The following is a 13,129-nucleotide window of genomic DNA, read 5'->3' on the forward strand; positions in this document are numbered from 1 at the left end:
TCACGGTCATGTGCTGTGAGTGCATTTGAAGGATGGGTCTGAAGGGGACAGGAAAAGGATACAGTAGTTTGTCTGTAAGCAAATGGAATGTTTTGCCAACATATTCCCAAATTGCCTAGTCTTATTTTAGGCCAAATAGAACATTTTTTAAAAAAATAGAAATAGCTTCCTTCGCACAATTTTTTGTTTTTTATATATCTGTTCACTTAGAACATATATGGTCTTTTATTCGTGAGGTTAATAAATACCTTTTGTTCTTTACATTTTAGTGATGGAAAGATAATCCTTGGTGCCACTGTTGATACCCAACTGTGTGATAATCTTTTGTAAGTTACATTTTATTCAATGTGAAAATGTGATTGAGGCTAGAGGAGGAAGAGAGTTCTGTTATACTAACAATTACTAATACTAACAGCAAATGACCGAGGCTGTTCAATTACTGAATAAATTAATGCAGCTATAATAATTGGGTGGGGGTGAAGGTGGGGAGCTGTAAGTTTACAAAGAAATAATGTCTCATTTGCTATTATCTCATGCCGGGGTTTTGCAGGTCTTTAGCCTTGCTTAATCAGTTTTCATTTGAAGTTCAATGCTTTTAATTCATTTTTGCACTGACATATTTTGAGTCCAGTGGGAAGGCATCACAGGGAATGATGTGATGCTGGAAAAGCTGAGATGGGTTTTTTGTGCACTTTCAGTTTTGTGAACTGACCTAATATCTATGTTTATCCAAGTTAAAGTCTGGATTAAATTAGAAAAGTCTATTTTCAGAGCAGTACTCAAAAATGAGATCTTTTCTTTTCTCACTATTATGTTTTACTTTATTTGGTAGTTGATACTTCTGGCAATGTATACATATAAATACAGAAGAAATGTCTTTTAAAAGTTTGTAAATGTGCAGTATTTATATTACTCTGTTTCATAGAGCCAAATACATTACTTCTCTGTCACTCTCTCTAAACTGGTCACATATCTCTACCTTCAATTTTTTAGTAACACCAGCTCTATACAATTGAATACTAATTATGTGAAAGAGAGAGTCTCTGGATGTTTATAGTGTCTCTTTCCCTTCACTAGGATAGAAAATGAATTATCATGGACAGCATTAGGGATTCCTCTACTATGCTTTAATTAGAACTATAAAATGAATTGCTTTGCCAGGCTCAGAAAGGTGATTCCCTCGTGAATTGAAAAGTAAAACTTCCATTCTTTATTTTAATTAGAAGGATTAGATATAAATAGTACATGAGTATTTTTAAAGTTCCTAGTTTAAATGTGTACGTGCAGAGGACGTCACCACTAGTCCGCGGAAAACACTGCTTTATTTTTGAATATTGACATCACAAGGCTAGTCCTAAGTGCTTTTCCAGCTCTTCTAACATGTGTAGGGCAGTCAGAATTATTGGCAGGACAGTTAATCACCCCTGCTTTTAAAAGAACTAAATGTTGTCATTTAGTTAAGCACATAAGTGACTGCCTGATTCCAGATTTTCTTTTATTACTAGGATTCAATCCACATGCAATTTTAGTTTCTTTCCAAGATGTTTTACTTAGAAACAGTGGCACTGGAGCCACTTATTATTAATTGTTATTGCTGTTATTTTTAGAACTTCAAGTCTGCAAAAGTCCAGCAGCCTGGGCAATCTGAAGAAAGAGACATCTGACGGGGTGGGTTCTGTGTTTTTTGTCTGTTATCCTGAGAAAAAACTATTTAGGGATCTTCATCTTTTCCCTTTTTGCAAATAAAACTCTCATGAAGAGCTTGTGGTTTTTAGTGGAAAATTATTAGATATTAGGTTTAACAGTAAATATTAAGAAGTATGAAAATGAAGAATTGAAAATAGTATGTAAAACCAAAAATGAAGACTTCAATAAAACATTTTGGAAAATAAATGATACTAAGATTTTGTAGCTTAGAAGTAGATATAAAATTATTTTAACTTATGGAGTTGTATGTGACAAATTCAGAATTATACAAAGGATTTCCCCAACAACCTTAAATACTGTTATTGCTTTGCTTTGAACAGGAAAAGGAATCTATTCAGAAGACATCAGAGGTAACTTTTTGTCCAAATTACAATGCAAAAATATTTCTACTTCCATTACATGTAAATTGCTTAAATATCTCCAGTGGATAAAAACTTTCAGAACCTCTAAAACATTATGCCAAATGAAGCCAGACACAAAGTTCACATATTATATGATTCCGTTTATGTGAAATATCCAGAACAGATAAATCTATAGAAATAGAATGCAGATCGGTGGTTACCAGTGGTGAGAGGAGGGAAGGATGGGGAGAAGCTGTTTAAGGGTAAGGGGTTTTGCTTTAGAATGATGGAAATGTTTTGGAACCGGGTAGAGGTGGTGATTGCACAACATCGTAACATACTAAATGCCACTGAATTGTGCGCTTTAAAATTGTTAGTTTTGTTATGAATTTCACTTCAATAATTTATTAAGAAACAAAACGTTCCTAAGAACAAAAATGTTCCTAATGACCATAACTGAGCTTCCTTAGACGCCCCCCCCAAAGCCCTTCTTAGATTACCATTAGATTATACACCCGGTGTCCATCTAAAGCAAACATTTTGGTATGTTTAAAGATGTCTTCAGCATGTGCTCAATTCTTCTTTCCCCTGATTTTCTTTCTTTCTTTCTTTCTTTCTTTTTTTTTTTTTTTTTTTTTTTTTTGAGATTGTATCACTTTGTTGGCCAGGCTGGAGTGCAATGATGCAATTATAACTCACTGTAGCCTCAATTTCCTGTGCTCAAGTGATCCTGCCACCTCAGCCTTTCAAGTAGCTGGGATTGCAGGCATGCACCACGATACTGGGCTTATTTTTTATTTTATTTTAAGTACAGATGAGATCTTGTTATGTTGCCCAGGCTGATCTTGAACTCCTGAGCTCAAGTAATCCTCCCACCTTTGCCTTCCAAAGTACTGGGATTACAGGCATGAGCCACTGTGCCTGTTCTGTCCTCTGATTTTCTGTCATTAACCTTGCAAAGATTACAACCTGATAGGCTACTTCCAGATCCAGTCTCTTGACTGTTGGCTCTTAGTGCCAGAGTTATATATGGATAGAACTGACAAAGCAGCTAGTGGCAACAGCTATAATTAAAATCCTTTTTGTCTTTTCAGTTCAATAAGTGGTTAAATGATTTTGACATCATTGTTGAGCCAGGGATAATAATACCACTAAACAGTGCCATTTATAAACTTTTGGTTTCTGTGAGCTATAGATATATAGAGTAAAATAACCTAAAATACCTATATCCCCTCACCCTTTTCTCTGCTTCTGCAAAAAAAGAAGCAGAGGGCAAGAATTATTTCTACTTCTGCAAAAAAAGAAACAGAGGGCAAGAATTATTAAAGAAATGAGAACAAGAAGACAAAGGCATCTTTGTATAAAGTGTCAAGAACATACAGTGGGGAAAGGACACCCGCTTCGATAAATGGTGCTGGGAAAATTAGATATCTATATGTAGAAGAAGGAAATTGGACTCCACCTGTCACCAAATCAACAAAAATCAACTCAAGATGGATTAAGAACTTACATATAAGACCAGAAACTGTAAGACTGCTAGATGAAAACAGGGAAGCACTTCAGGACATTAGTCTAGGCAAAGCATCTTTGTATAAATACTAAAATAATACAACATGCTGTGTTACAGCCAGCTCTAATTGCCAATTCAAAGAACCAAAAAGCTCAAAATAAAGTTGCTCACTGTGCCTTCATTTTATTATTCTTTGAGGAGAATATTTAAAATAACTGGAGTAGAGTCTCCTTATACTGCTGGTATAGAAGTTTGGACTAATGCCTGCTTTGTAAAATAATTAATGTTATATTGGGCTTCTATTGGCATAGTTATAATATAAGAATATTAACTGTGTTATAGCTAAATCCATGTCATAATTGTTAGAAAAGTCAGAAATCTGCTGCCATTATTCTGGTTATGTAATGTCTCCATGTCTTTTGAGGAATGAGGCAAACAAAATATAAGAATTTTTGTATCCTAAATATTTAAAGCCCTAAACATATTGATCCTAGATTAGTGATGAACATGTTTTCCTTGTTGCTTTTGTTGTTGTGTCTTAAGTAGCTTTCAGAATTGATTTTTTTTTCAACTTCTGATAAGGCATTTGACATTGGCGATCGATGTGTTAGTTCAGTTATTCTTTTGAATAAACTCATGGATGTGGCGTGAGTGAGTATTTGCTGTTAGCCTGGCATGTGCTAAGGATGCTGCACCTGAAAGCTGTTTCACTATTCTTATCTGCCTCTCAGGACAGAGCTCCAGCAGAAAGCAGGCCATTTGGGACCCTTCCTCCCAGACCCCCAGGGCAGGACACCTCCATGGACGACAACCCCTTCGGCATTCGAAAAGTCAGATCTTCCTTTGGTCGGGGCTTTTTTAAAATCAAAAGTAACAAGAGAACAGCAAGTGCACCAAACTTGGGTATGTACGGCCAAAATGCCTTTGCCCTGATTCTTCCACAAGGAGGAAAAGAGCAGTGTCTTCCCTTCCCTTATTCCCTCATTCACTGATTCCTTTCTCTTTCTCAGAAACGAAGGTGGATGACTTAGGGGGAATTTAGCAAAAAAATGCCTCAGTGGATTTAATTTAGTGTTGTGAAGATATATAGACTCTCACCCTGCTCTCTCCTGTGGTAAAAACTTAGTGGAAAGACCTAAAATCATGATTCCCTTTGACTTCATCATGGAGTTTCCCATCTATTGTGACAGTGGATAAATTAACATTGACATTGAGCCTGTGTGTAACATCAGAAGCACGGTGTGCCGCATGCCTCTCCTCCACGGTGTGTATTTGATGAGGAGGAGTCTGATCTGTGTTTCATTTTGTCATCTCTGTGTTCTCTCCATTGGGCTGCGTGTGATTGTGTGCGTTGTTGGGATATCTGAAGATCGTAAACGAAGTGCCAGTGCACCCACCTTAGGTATTGTACCCCTGCATGCCAGCCTTCACCAGCACTGTGCTCCAAACCAATCTAATCCCTGCTCTTGGCATCTGTGATCTCTAGAAAGCGATCTGACAGCAATCAGAAAATGTAGTTCTCTATTCCAGAGTGTTCTTTCCACCTTCTGCTGAAAAGGACTCTGTAGAGGCTTTGCTTCCAAGCCTAAACGCTGTTTTAACCAATGCTAGTAACACTCACTGTGTGAATAGCTTTGAGAGGACCTAGACGTGTGCAGCATTCCTTAGAGTGCAAGGCAGGAATGTCCTGGCATTGTACATTGCAGCTCTTTCAGCCTTGAAGTGCATATTACCACACACTAACTCCCAGGTCTTTGCAGTCCATTCTCCATGCTTACATTTCTCCCAGCCTCCAAAAAGAAATTTTTTTAACCATATAAGGAAGTTTATAGAAGACTTGGAATATTATAGTTTTAGTCTTACTTCTCTTAGGGGAACATTCTTCTGACGTTTTATTACTTTGAAGATGGAGATAATATTTAGTGATGACAGAAGCAACTTTACTTGATATCTGAGGCGTTACCCCACAAAGTGATTTTAGAAAAGAGGCAGCTTAGTTTTCCTCTTTGTAAGGCAGGGTACAAATGGGGGGAAAATCTCTCAAAATAAAAAAGAGAAATATGGTAGCTTTAAGATGAGAATAAGCTAGGCAGCATTTTCAGGGGCACCTGTACCCATCATGGTTGAAGGATTTGAATTGGGAAAGTTCCTTTAGGTTTTTCCAAAAGGTGCTGTTATCTTGTATAGATATCTACCTATCTATTCACATGGACCAGCAAACAGGACTTCTCTCTCTATAGAGAGAAATGTCTAGAATGAACACTGGATGCATAAAATAAACTGATCTATTCAGACAACTATTTTCAAATAGTTTTTTTTTTTTTGCATCTTTCTTAGAACTGTTTTGTTAATGCTAAGAGGTAAATGCTGCTTATTATAACCTATAATCACAGCTCTGCTTTGTAGAAAAATCAACTTTCTGCAACTTGTAGATCTTGCTGAAACACTGTTCCTGTGATTTTAGTACAACTTTTACTTTCCTTTATAAAGTATAAAATCTCAGAGTGAAGACAGCAGTAGCCCTTGTGTTTGCTAGTATGGGATTGTCCACTAAGGGACAGCTAAAAGAACTGAAATAGTTAATGCTTGGAGATCTGAGAGTGGCAACTGTCGATGTGATTCTTTTAAGGTAAAATCAACAGGTGCTTATTTTATGTCAAAAGAAAAATTATGCATATCCAGTTCACTCTTCTCTCAGTGCCTAGAATTTAATAGATTGGAATACATTTCATAAATAAAGAATTGCTGGAACTGGGTAACTGATTTGATATAAATGCTGAAGGAGAAGGAGTAAAAGGAAAATGACAGAGTTTGAGCTACAGTAACAGGAACAGTATTAGTTAATATTAACCAAATAACAAATAAGAACATTTAAGAGAGGAGGCCAGGCGAGGTGGCTCACGCCCTTAATCCCAGCACTTTAGGAGGCCTGAAGTGGGTGGATCACCAGGTCAGGAGTTCAAGACCAGCCTGGCCAAGATGGTGAAACCCCGTCTCTACTAAAAATAGAAAAATTAGCCAGGCGTGGTGGTGGGTGCCTGTAATCCCAGTTACCTGGGACACTGAGGCAGAGAATTCCTTGAACCCAGTAGGCGGAGGTTGCAGTGAGCTGAGATCGCACCACTGCACTCCAGCCTGGGCAACAGAGCGAGACTCTGTCTCAAAAAAAAAAAAAGAAAAAAAAATTTAAGAGAGGAAAAGACTCTCAGGGAAATTGGATGAGTTTGTGAAGTCCCAGATATTCCGACACACTGAATTGGGAATATCACAGGCATTTAGATACAGGACCTGGAGAGAGAGATTGGGCCCAGAGATTTTGATCCACTAGAGGGCACTTAGAACAGAATCTTAAAGTGGCATGGGGAAGAAAAAAAAGCAGGAGTGCTACAGCAAAGACACTGTCAGATGACAGATGTAGGAGTGGTCATGTCAAGAAACCAAAGGAGATGATTTTGAAGGATGTAGGAGGTAATCAACAGTACCACGTGCTATGGAAAGACTGGGAATAATTCTATCATGAATTCAAATCACTCAAGGAAAGAATATGGCAACCCTATCACCCTCTTTTAATCTCCAAAGGGCTTGTAATTTTATTAACTTTAAACACAGTAAACTATGGAGCAGAACATATATGTGTGTTCCATTTCTAATATTTACAAGGTGCTCTTTGTAAATTACTGATTTATAGACCAACAGAAGAATTCTTAATAGTTCTAGAACCAAGAAGATTAACATCTTATCATGTTCATTCCATATTTTAAAATTCATTGTCTGTATTCTGCTCTTGGAGTAGCTGAAACAGAAAAAGAGACAGCAGAGCACCTAGATCTGGCCGGTGCTTCTTCTCGGCCAAAAGATTCACAGAAGAACAGTCCCTTCCAGATACCACCTCCATCTCCAGATTCCAAAAAGAAATCCAGAGGTATCATGAAACTCTTTGGAAAGTAAGTAAAGCAGTGAACAAGTAGAGTGGGCCCTGTCTTACATGTTGCTTAAAGTGGCTGGAAATGGGTATGGACTTGTAAGGCCTTTGTATTCCTCTTATGGAAGGAAGTTTGGATTATGATGTGGGATTTATTAACTCATTGGGTCTTAAAGTTTAAATTTAAATGTCTATGTTAATGACACAAAGAGGATTAGTTCCAGTAGTTGCACTAGTTAAAAATTCTCTGATTAACAAGCCTAAGGCCTCCTCAGGTCTAATACTGGCCATGTGTGTTATGTCTTCTTCAGACTTAGGAGAAGTCAATCAACTACATTCAACCCAGATGACATGTCTGAGCCTGAATTCAAAAGAGGAGGGACAAGGGCAACCGCGGGGCCCCGACTGGGTTGGTCTCGAGACTTGGGACAGTCTAACAAGTAAGAAGAGCCAACTAATAGACTTTTGCATTTCTAGCAAGCATCATAGCCTCATGAGTCCTGCAGTGTTAGTACTGTCATTGGGTTAAACAAAGTCATTGCTTAATGCTGTGCCTAGTGAAAGGGGCCCTCATCTTTAGAGCAGTGCAATTTGTCAATGGTTGATGAACATACAGAAGGTGAGGGCTGTGTGAACTAGGGGAGAGGCCAGAGCTAAACTGTCAGCAGCATCTGTGTTAGAATGGCTCTCAGACTTAAATTTTACATAGACAGCAATTATAAGTACTCTAAAGCATAGCTTTGGAAAGATGGGATATTTACATGAGAGTATGTTCTAGATCAGACCACTTGGATTTGCTTTCTGGCCTTACCACTTTCTACCAGCTGGGTGACCTTGAGCAACAGCTTCCATGCCCTGTGTCTCAGTTTTCTCATCATCATAATTAGTGCCTACTCCAAAAGCTGATCGTGAAAATTAAATAAGTTAATATGTGTTAAATATTTGGCAGATAGTAACTACTCAAGAAACATTATATAACAGAATCTACGAAAGTACTTAAAGACAAAAATTCTATCAGAATCCTTATATTTATCAGGACTATGTAATATTTTATCCATTAAGATTCTAAGAACTGCTCCGACACTCTTACCGAAGTTGAGGGCTGGCTTAGAACTACTACATTGACTCACTGTGCATAAAAGGGTGGGGTTGGCAAACATAAAGTACAAGGCATTGATAGCAAATATTTTAACAGTATAATAGACTAGAAACCCTTTAAATACAGCCCCTCCCATACAGGTAGAACACTGGACATAGGTTACAGCAAGGAGGAAACCCTCTTTGGCCTTCTTCAAATACCGAACAGTTTCATTTGCCATATGTTGTCTTTGAACACAGTAGAGCTCCTTGTGCTATTTTAAAAAAGCACATTCATCTTCCCCTCCGCACCCTGCCTGCAGCCCGGAACAAGAACACTATTTGTGTATCTAAGTAAAAGAAAACAGGAATTTTGCTTTGATTGTTTCCTACACTTAGTGACAACATATTGCCCTCTTCTCATTGGTTACCATATGGAAATAAACCATAATTCTGCTAAAGTTAGTTCAAATTAGACTTAAGTTTCTTTCACTCCAACTGAGTTTCCTGTTTGGGAATCCAATCTTCAAACAACATTGGTTGAAACTGATACGGTGACTTATGTTTTTCCAATTTAGTCTTTTTCTGTAGAACTTGTTCTTGCTCTGTCACATTAAATCTTTCGTGATTTCATTTGAAATGAGACAGTGGTCTTAGAAGATAACTTTCAACTCCAATACCAGTTGTTTCTCCAATGTATACTAAAAATTAAGCTTTTCGTGGTCAAATGTGTATCACCAGGGAATGTCCATGTCTATTGAATGTATAGTTGTTTAAAACTCATGATAAGCCACAGGATTGGCTTTGGATTATTTTTCATGCAATTACTCATTTTCCTGTAGTGACTTGGATATGCCATTTGCCAAGTGGACCAAGGAGCAGGTTTGCAATTGGCTGATGGAACAGGGCTTGGGCTCCTACCTGAATTCTGGCAAGCACTGGATTGCATCTGGCCAAACGCTTTTGCAGGCTTCTCAACAAGATCTAGAGAAGGTGACTGCTTCTCTATTTTGTTCACACAATGGATGCTGAGAAGAAGACAATATGAATGTAGGGTTGTTTTATAGTCCAGAAAGGGCCGTGAGTGAAGCCAGTAAATACTCTCTAAATAAAAATTTGAGTTTTCAATTGCTTCATGCTTATTTTTTTCTGATGGTCTTGGGAGGACCTGGTCTTGATGATTCCTTATGGAACACTTAAGCCATTGGGCATTTTAATGAAAAATAATTACATAAGCATAATTAAGTTCATATTTCTCAAAATCATTATATGGCTTTATCATTGGCCTATTTTCTCAGTGTAATATATGCAATGCACTTTGCAAAAGGAAAAAAAAAGCACCCTACAATTTATGTCTAATTATTTAACATTTCTTCCCAATTATTTAATATTTTGCACAAAATAAGAGTCAAATTCTTTTTATGCATGCTACAGTTCCTAGCTTACAAAGAAAAGGAGTCACTAGGGAATGCCTAACACGCCCCTAAGCTAATTGTGGTGGTCTTGGCTTTTCAGGGACCTTAGTTCAACAGCACTTTACTAGCGCAAGTTAGGATTGTAATTTAGTATTGAATTGGGTCTCTAGTGCTGGCTTCATTTTGGAGAAATTTGCATCCTTTGCCAGTGGCACCCAGCCTATATAGAGCACTTTGGGAGGCCGAGATGGGCGGATCACGAGGTCAGGAGATCAAGACCATCCTGGCTAACACGGTGAAACCCCATCTCTACTAAAAAATACAAAAAAAAAAAAAAAAGAATTATAAAGTCAATGTTTATTGTTTCAGGAACTTGGAATCAAGCATTCACTTCATCGAAAGAAACTCCAGCTGGCACTCCAAGCCCTGGGATCTGAAGAAGAAACCAATCACGGGAAGCTGGATTTCAACTGGGTCACTAGTAAGAAGTTTTTATTCTAACAAAATGAAATAATTATATACATAGCTGCTTTTTCTTTTTTAATCACAAGAACAGGTGTTTTGTGGCACGGTAGCAACACTGGCCTCTCTCTTTTAGGATGGTTGGATGATATTGGCCTCCCTCAATATAAGACCCAGTTTGACGAAGGACGGGTTGATGGTCGAATGCTACATTACATGACTGTTGTAAGTGACTCACTCCTGGGGTTTGGGGAAGGAAAAATTTTTTTCTTGAAAAACGCAGAAATGGAGTAAGCCAAACACAGTGTAGTGATTACACCAGAGTTTGAAGCTGTTGCTTGAACTTGAGGAGAGTGGCGGGCATATTTCCTGTGAAGTTGAAGTTGTAGCATTTGGTGATTGTGACTGAACAGCCTTGGGATAATTTGAAACCCCAATTTAAACTAAGTGAAGCCTAATTTAAACTAAGCTCTCCAGAAAGTTGATTTTATATGTAATACATTCAACAATGTAAACACTGAAGTATGTACTTTGAATGGGTACATTTTATGGTATGCAAATTATATATCATAAAGATATATATATATATTTTTTAATTTCTTTTGAGATGGAGTCTTGCATTGTCACCCAGGCTGGAGTGCAATGGCACGATCTTGGCTCACTGCAAGCTCCAACTCCCAGGTTCAAGCCATCCTCCTGCCTCAGCCTCTTGAGTAGCTGGGACTGCAGGCCCATGCCACCATACCCAGCTAATTTTTTTGTATTTTTAGTAGAGACGGAGTTTCGCCATGTTGGCCAGCTGGTCTCAAACTTCTGACCTCAAGCGACCTGCCTGCCTCGGCCTCCCAAAGTGCTGGGATTATAGGCATGAGCCACTACACCCAGCCCAAAGATATTTTTTAAATAGAATGTAGAGTTTTTAAGCCCAAGCTGTTTCTAAGTTATGGGTTTCTATGTGCAGTGACCATTTGGAAGAGGCCACCCTTTTGACCTGACATCTTCCAGGACTTGTCTTCTCCCTACCCTTCCACTCTGGACAACTGTTACCTGAAACCCTATCACCCGTCTCACTTCAGCCCGGTTCTGCTACAGCAGGAGTTAACTGGGGTTAAAGGAGGCGGGAGGAAGGCTAGACTTCCACTCTGGTTCCTTCATTATTGTACACTTCTAGCCTTCCAGCCAGTGTGTAGGACTATTCCCTGCTTTACAGCAGTGGGAAAGATGGATTCCAGGAGAACCTTGTTTTAGGTTCCATACCACTATTAATATTCTACTTAAAATTCTCTTATTTTATTTATTTATTTTATTTATGTATTTTTAATTTTTTTATTTTTGAGACGGAGTCTCGCTCTGTTGCCCAGGCTGGAGTGCAGTGGCGTGATCTCCGCTCACTGCAAGCTCCCCTTCCTTCCTGGGTTCATGCCATTCTCTTGCCTCAGCCTCCCGAGTAGCCGGGACTACAGGCGCCCGCCACCAATGTCCGGCTAATTTTTTGTGTTTTTAATATAGACGGGGTTTCACCGTGTTAGCCAGGATGGCCTCCATCTCCTGACCTCGTTATCCACCCGCCTCAGACTCCCAAAGTCCTGGGATTACAGGGGTGAGCCACCGCGCCCGGCCATGTTCTACTTAAAATTCTTTTATTCATTTATTTATTTTGGAGACGGAGTCTCACTCTGTCGCCCGGGCTGGAGTGCAGTGGCGCAACCTCCGCCTCCCGGGTTCAAGTGATTCTCCTGCCTCAGCCTCCCGAGTAGCTGGGATTGCTGGTGTGCACCACTGCGCCCAGCTAATTTTTGTATTTTTGGTGGAGATGGAGTTTTGCCATGTTGTCCAGGCTGGTCTGGAACTTATGACCTCAGGAGATCCACCTGCCTCAGCCTCCCAAAGTGCTGGGATTACAGGTGTAAGCCACCATGCCCGGCCTAAAATTATTTTATTTAAACAGCTTTTTGTGAAGTAGGCTTTAGACCCAACTACCCTAAGTATAATCTTTTTCAAATAAGTGGAAAGTTTTAAACAGCCAACTTAAGTAGGCATTTCTCAATATCAAAAAAATTTGGAGTTCAGTTCATGGATTTTTCTTCTCTATCATTGAACCCAAGCCCCTTACCTTGATGGGCACATCATGTAAACCTGTGTGAAATAATACTAATATGTGTAGTATGCTGCACATTTACTATGTGTCAAACATCCTTTTAAGCATTTTGCTCATATTAATACTGGATTCTCAACAACCCTTTTAGTTAATATTACTAATTTTATTATAGTGTGTATAATATATATTTAAAAGTTTTTTAAACTTTTTATTTTAAAAAAATTTTAGATTTACGGAGGAGTTGCCAAAGATAGAATTCTGTATACCTTTCACTCAGCTTCCTCTAATGTTAACATCTTACACAATCATGATTACATTCCTCAAAACTAAGAAATTAACATAGATGTTAATACAGTCAACTAAACTGAAGACTTTATTCACATTTCACTAGTTTGTCCAGTAAGATCCTTCTTCTGTTCCAGGATCTAATCTGGGGCACCACATTAAAACACACATTTTGTGACTTAGGACTTCTGGGGTCACATTTTCCAGGGTCATTTACTCTTTTATAGCCATTTCATATATGCTGCTTGTGATTTTAAGCTTGAATTTGTTCACATATATACTATATAATTATATAATACTATATATACATAG

The 13,129-nt window shown here is 38.4% G+C and overlaps 1 protein-coding gene across 15 annotated transcripts in view; it reads left to right on the forward strand.

The window, feature by feature from the left end:
* PPFIBP1 (PPFIA binding protein 1) overlaps nucleotides 1-13,129 on the forward strand; it is a 181,314-nt gene that overhangs the window by 157,437 nt on the left and 10,748 nt on the right. For 10 of the 15 annotated variants that reach the window (XM_030939444.1, XM_010379868.2, XM_010379869.2 and 7 more), the window contains 10 exons: nucleotides 270-326; nucleotides 1,608-1,668; nucleotides 2,028-2,057; nucleotides 4,290-4,461; nucleotides 4,928-4,960; nucleotides 7,352-7,502; nucleotides 7,792-7,920; nucleotides 9,400-9,550; nucleotides 10,342-10,453; nucleotides 10,571-10,659. In XM_030939444.1, the coding sequence (XP_030795304.1) occupies nucleotides 270-326; nucleotides 1,608-1,668; nucleotides 2,028-2,057; nucleotides 4,290-4,461; nucleotides 4,928-4,960; nucleotides 7,352-7,502; nucleotides 7,792-7,920; nucleotides 9,400-9,550; nucleotides 10,342-10,453; nucleotides 10,571-10,659 (985 nt within the window). The remainder of the gene's footprint in view (nucleotides 1-269; nucleotides 327-1,607; nucleotides 1,669-2,027; nucleotides 2,058-4,289; nucleotides 4,462-4,927; nucleotides 4,961-7,351; nucleotides 7,503-7,791; nucleotides 7,921-9,399; nucleotides 9,551-10,341; nucleotides 10,454-10,570; nucleotides 10,660-13,129) is intronic. The other 5 variants (XM_010379874.2, XM_010379879.2, XM_010379872.1 and 2 more) reach the window with 2 other exon arrangements.

This window comes from Rhinopithecus roxellana, chromosome 10, assembly GCF_007565055.1.
Source record: "Rhinopithecus roxellana isolate Shanxi Qingling chromosome 10, ASM756505v1, whole genome shotgun sequence".
Taxonomy (NCBI): domain Eukaryota; kingdom Metazoa; phylum Chordata; class Mammalia; order Primates; family Cercopithecidae; genus Rhinopithecus; species Rhinopithecus roxellana.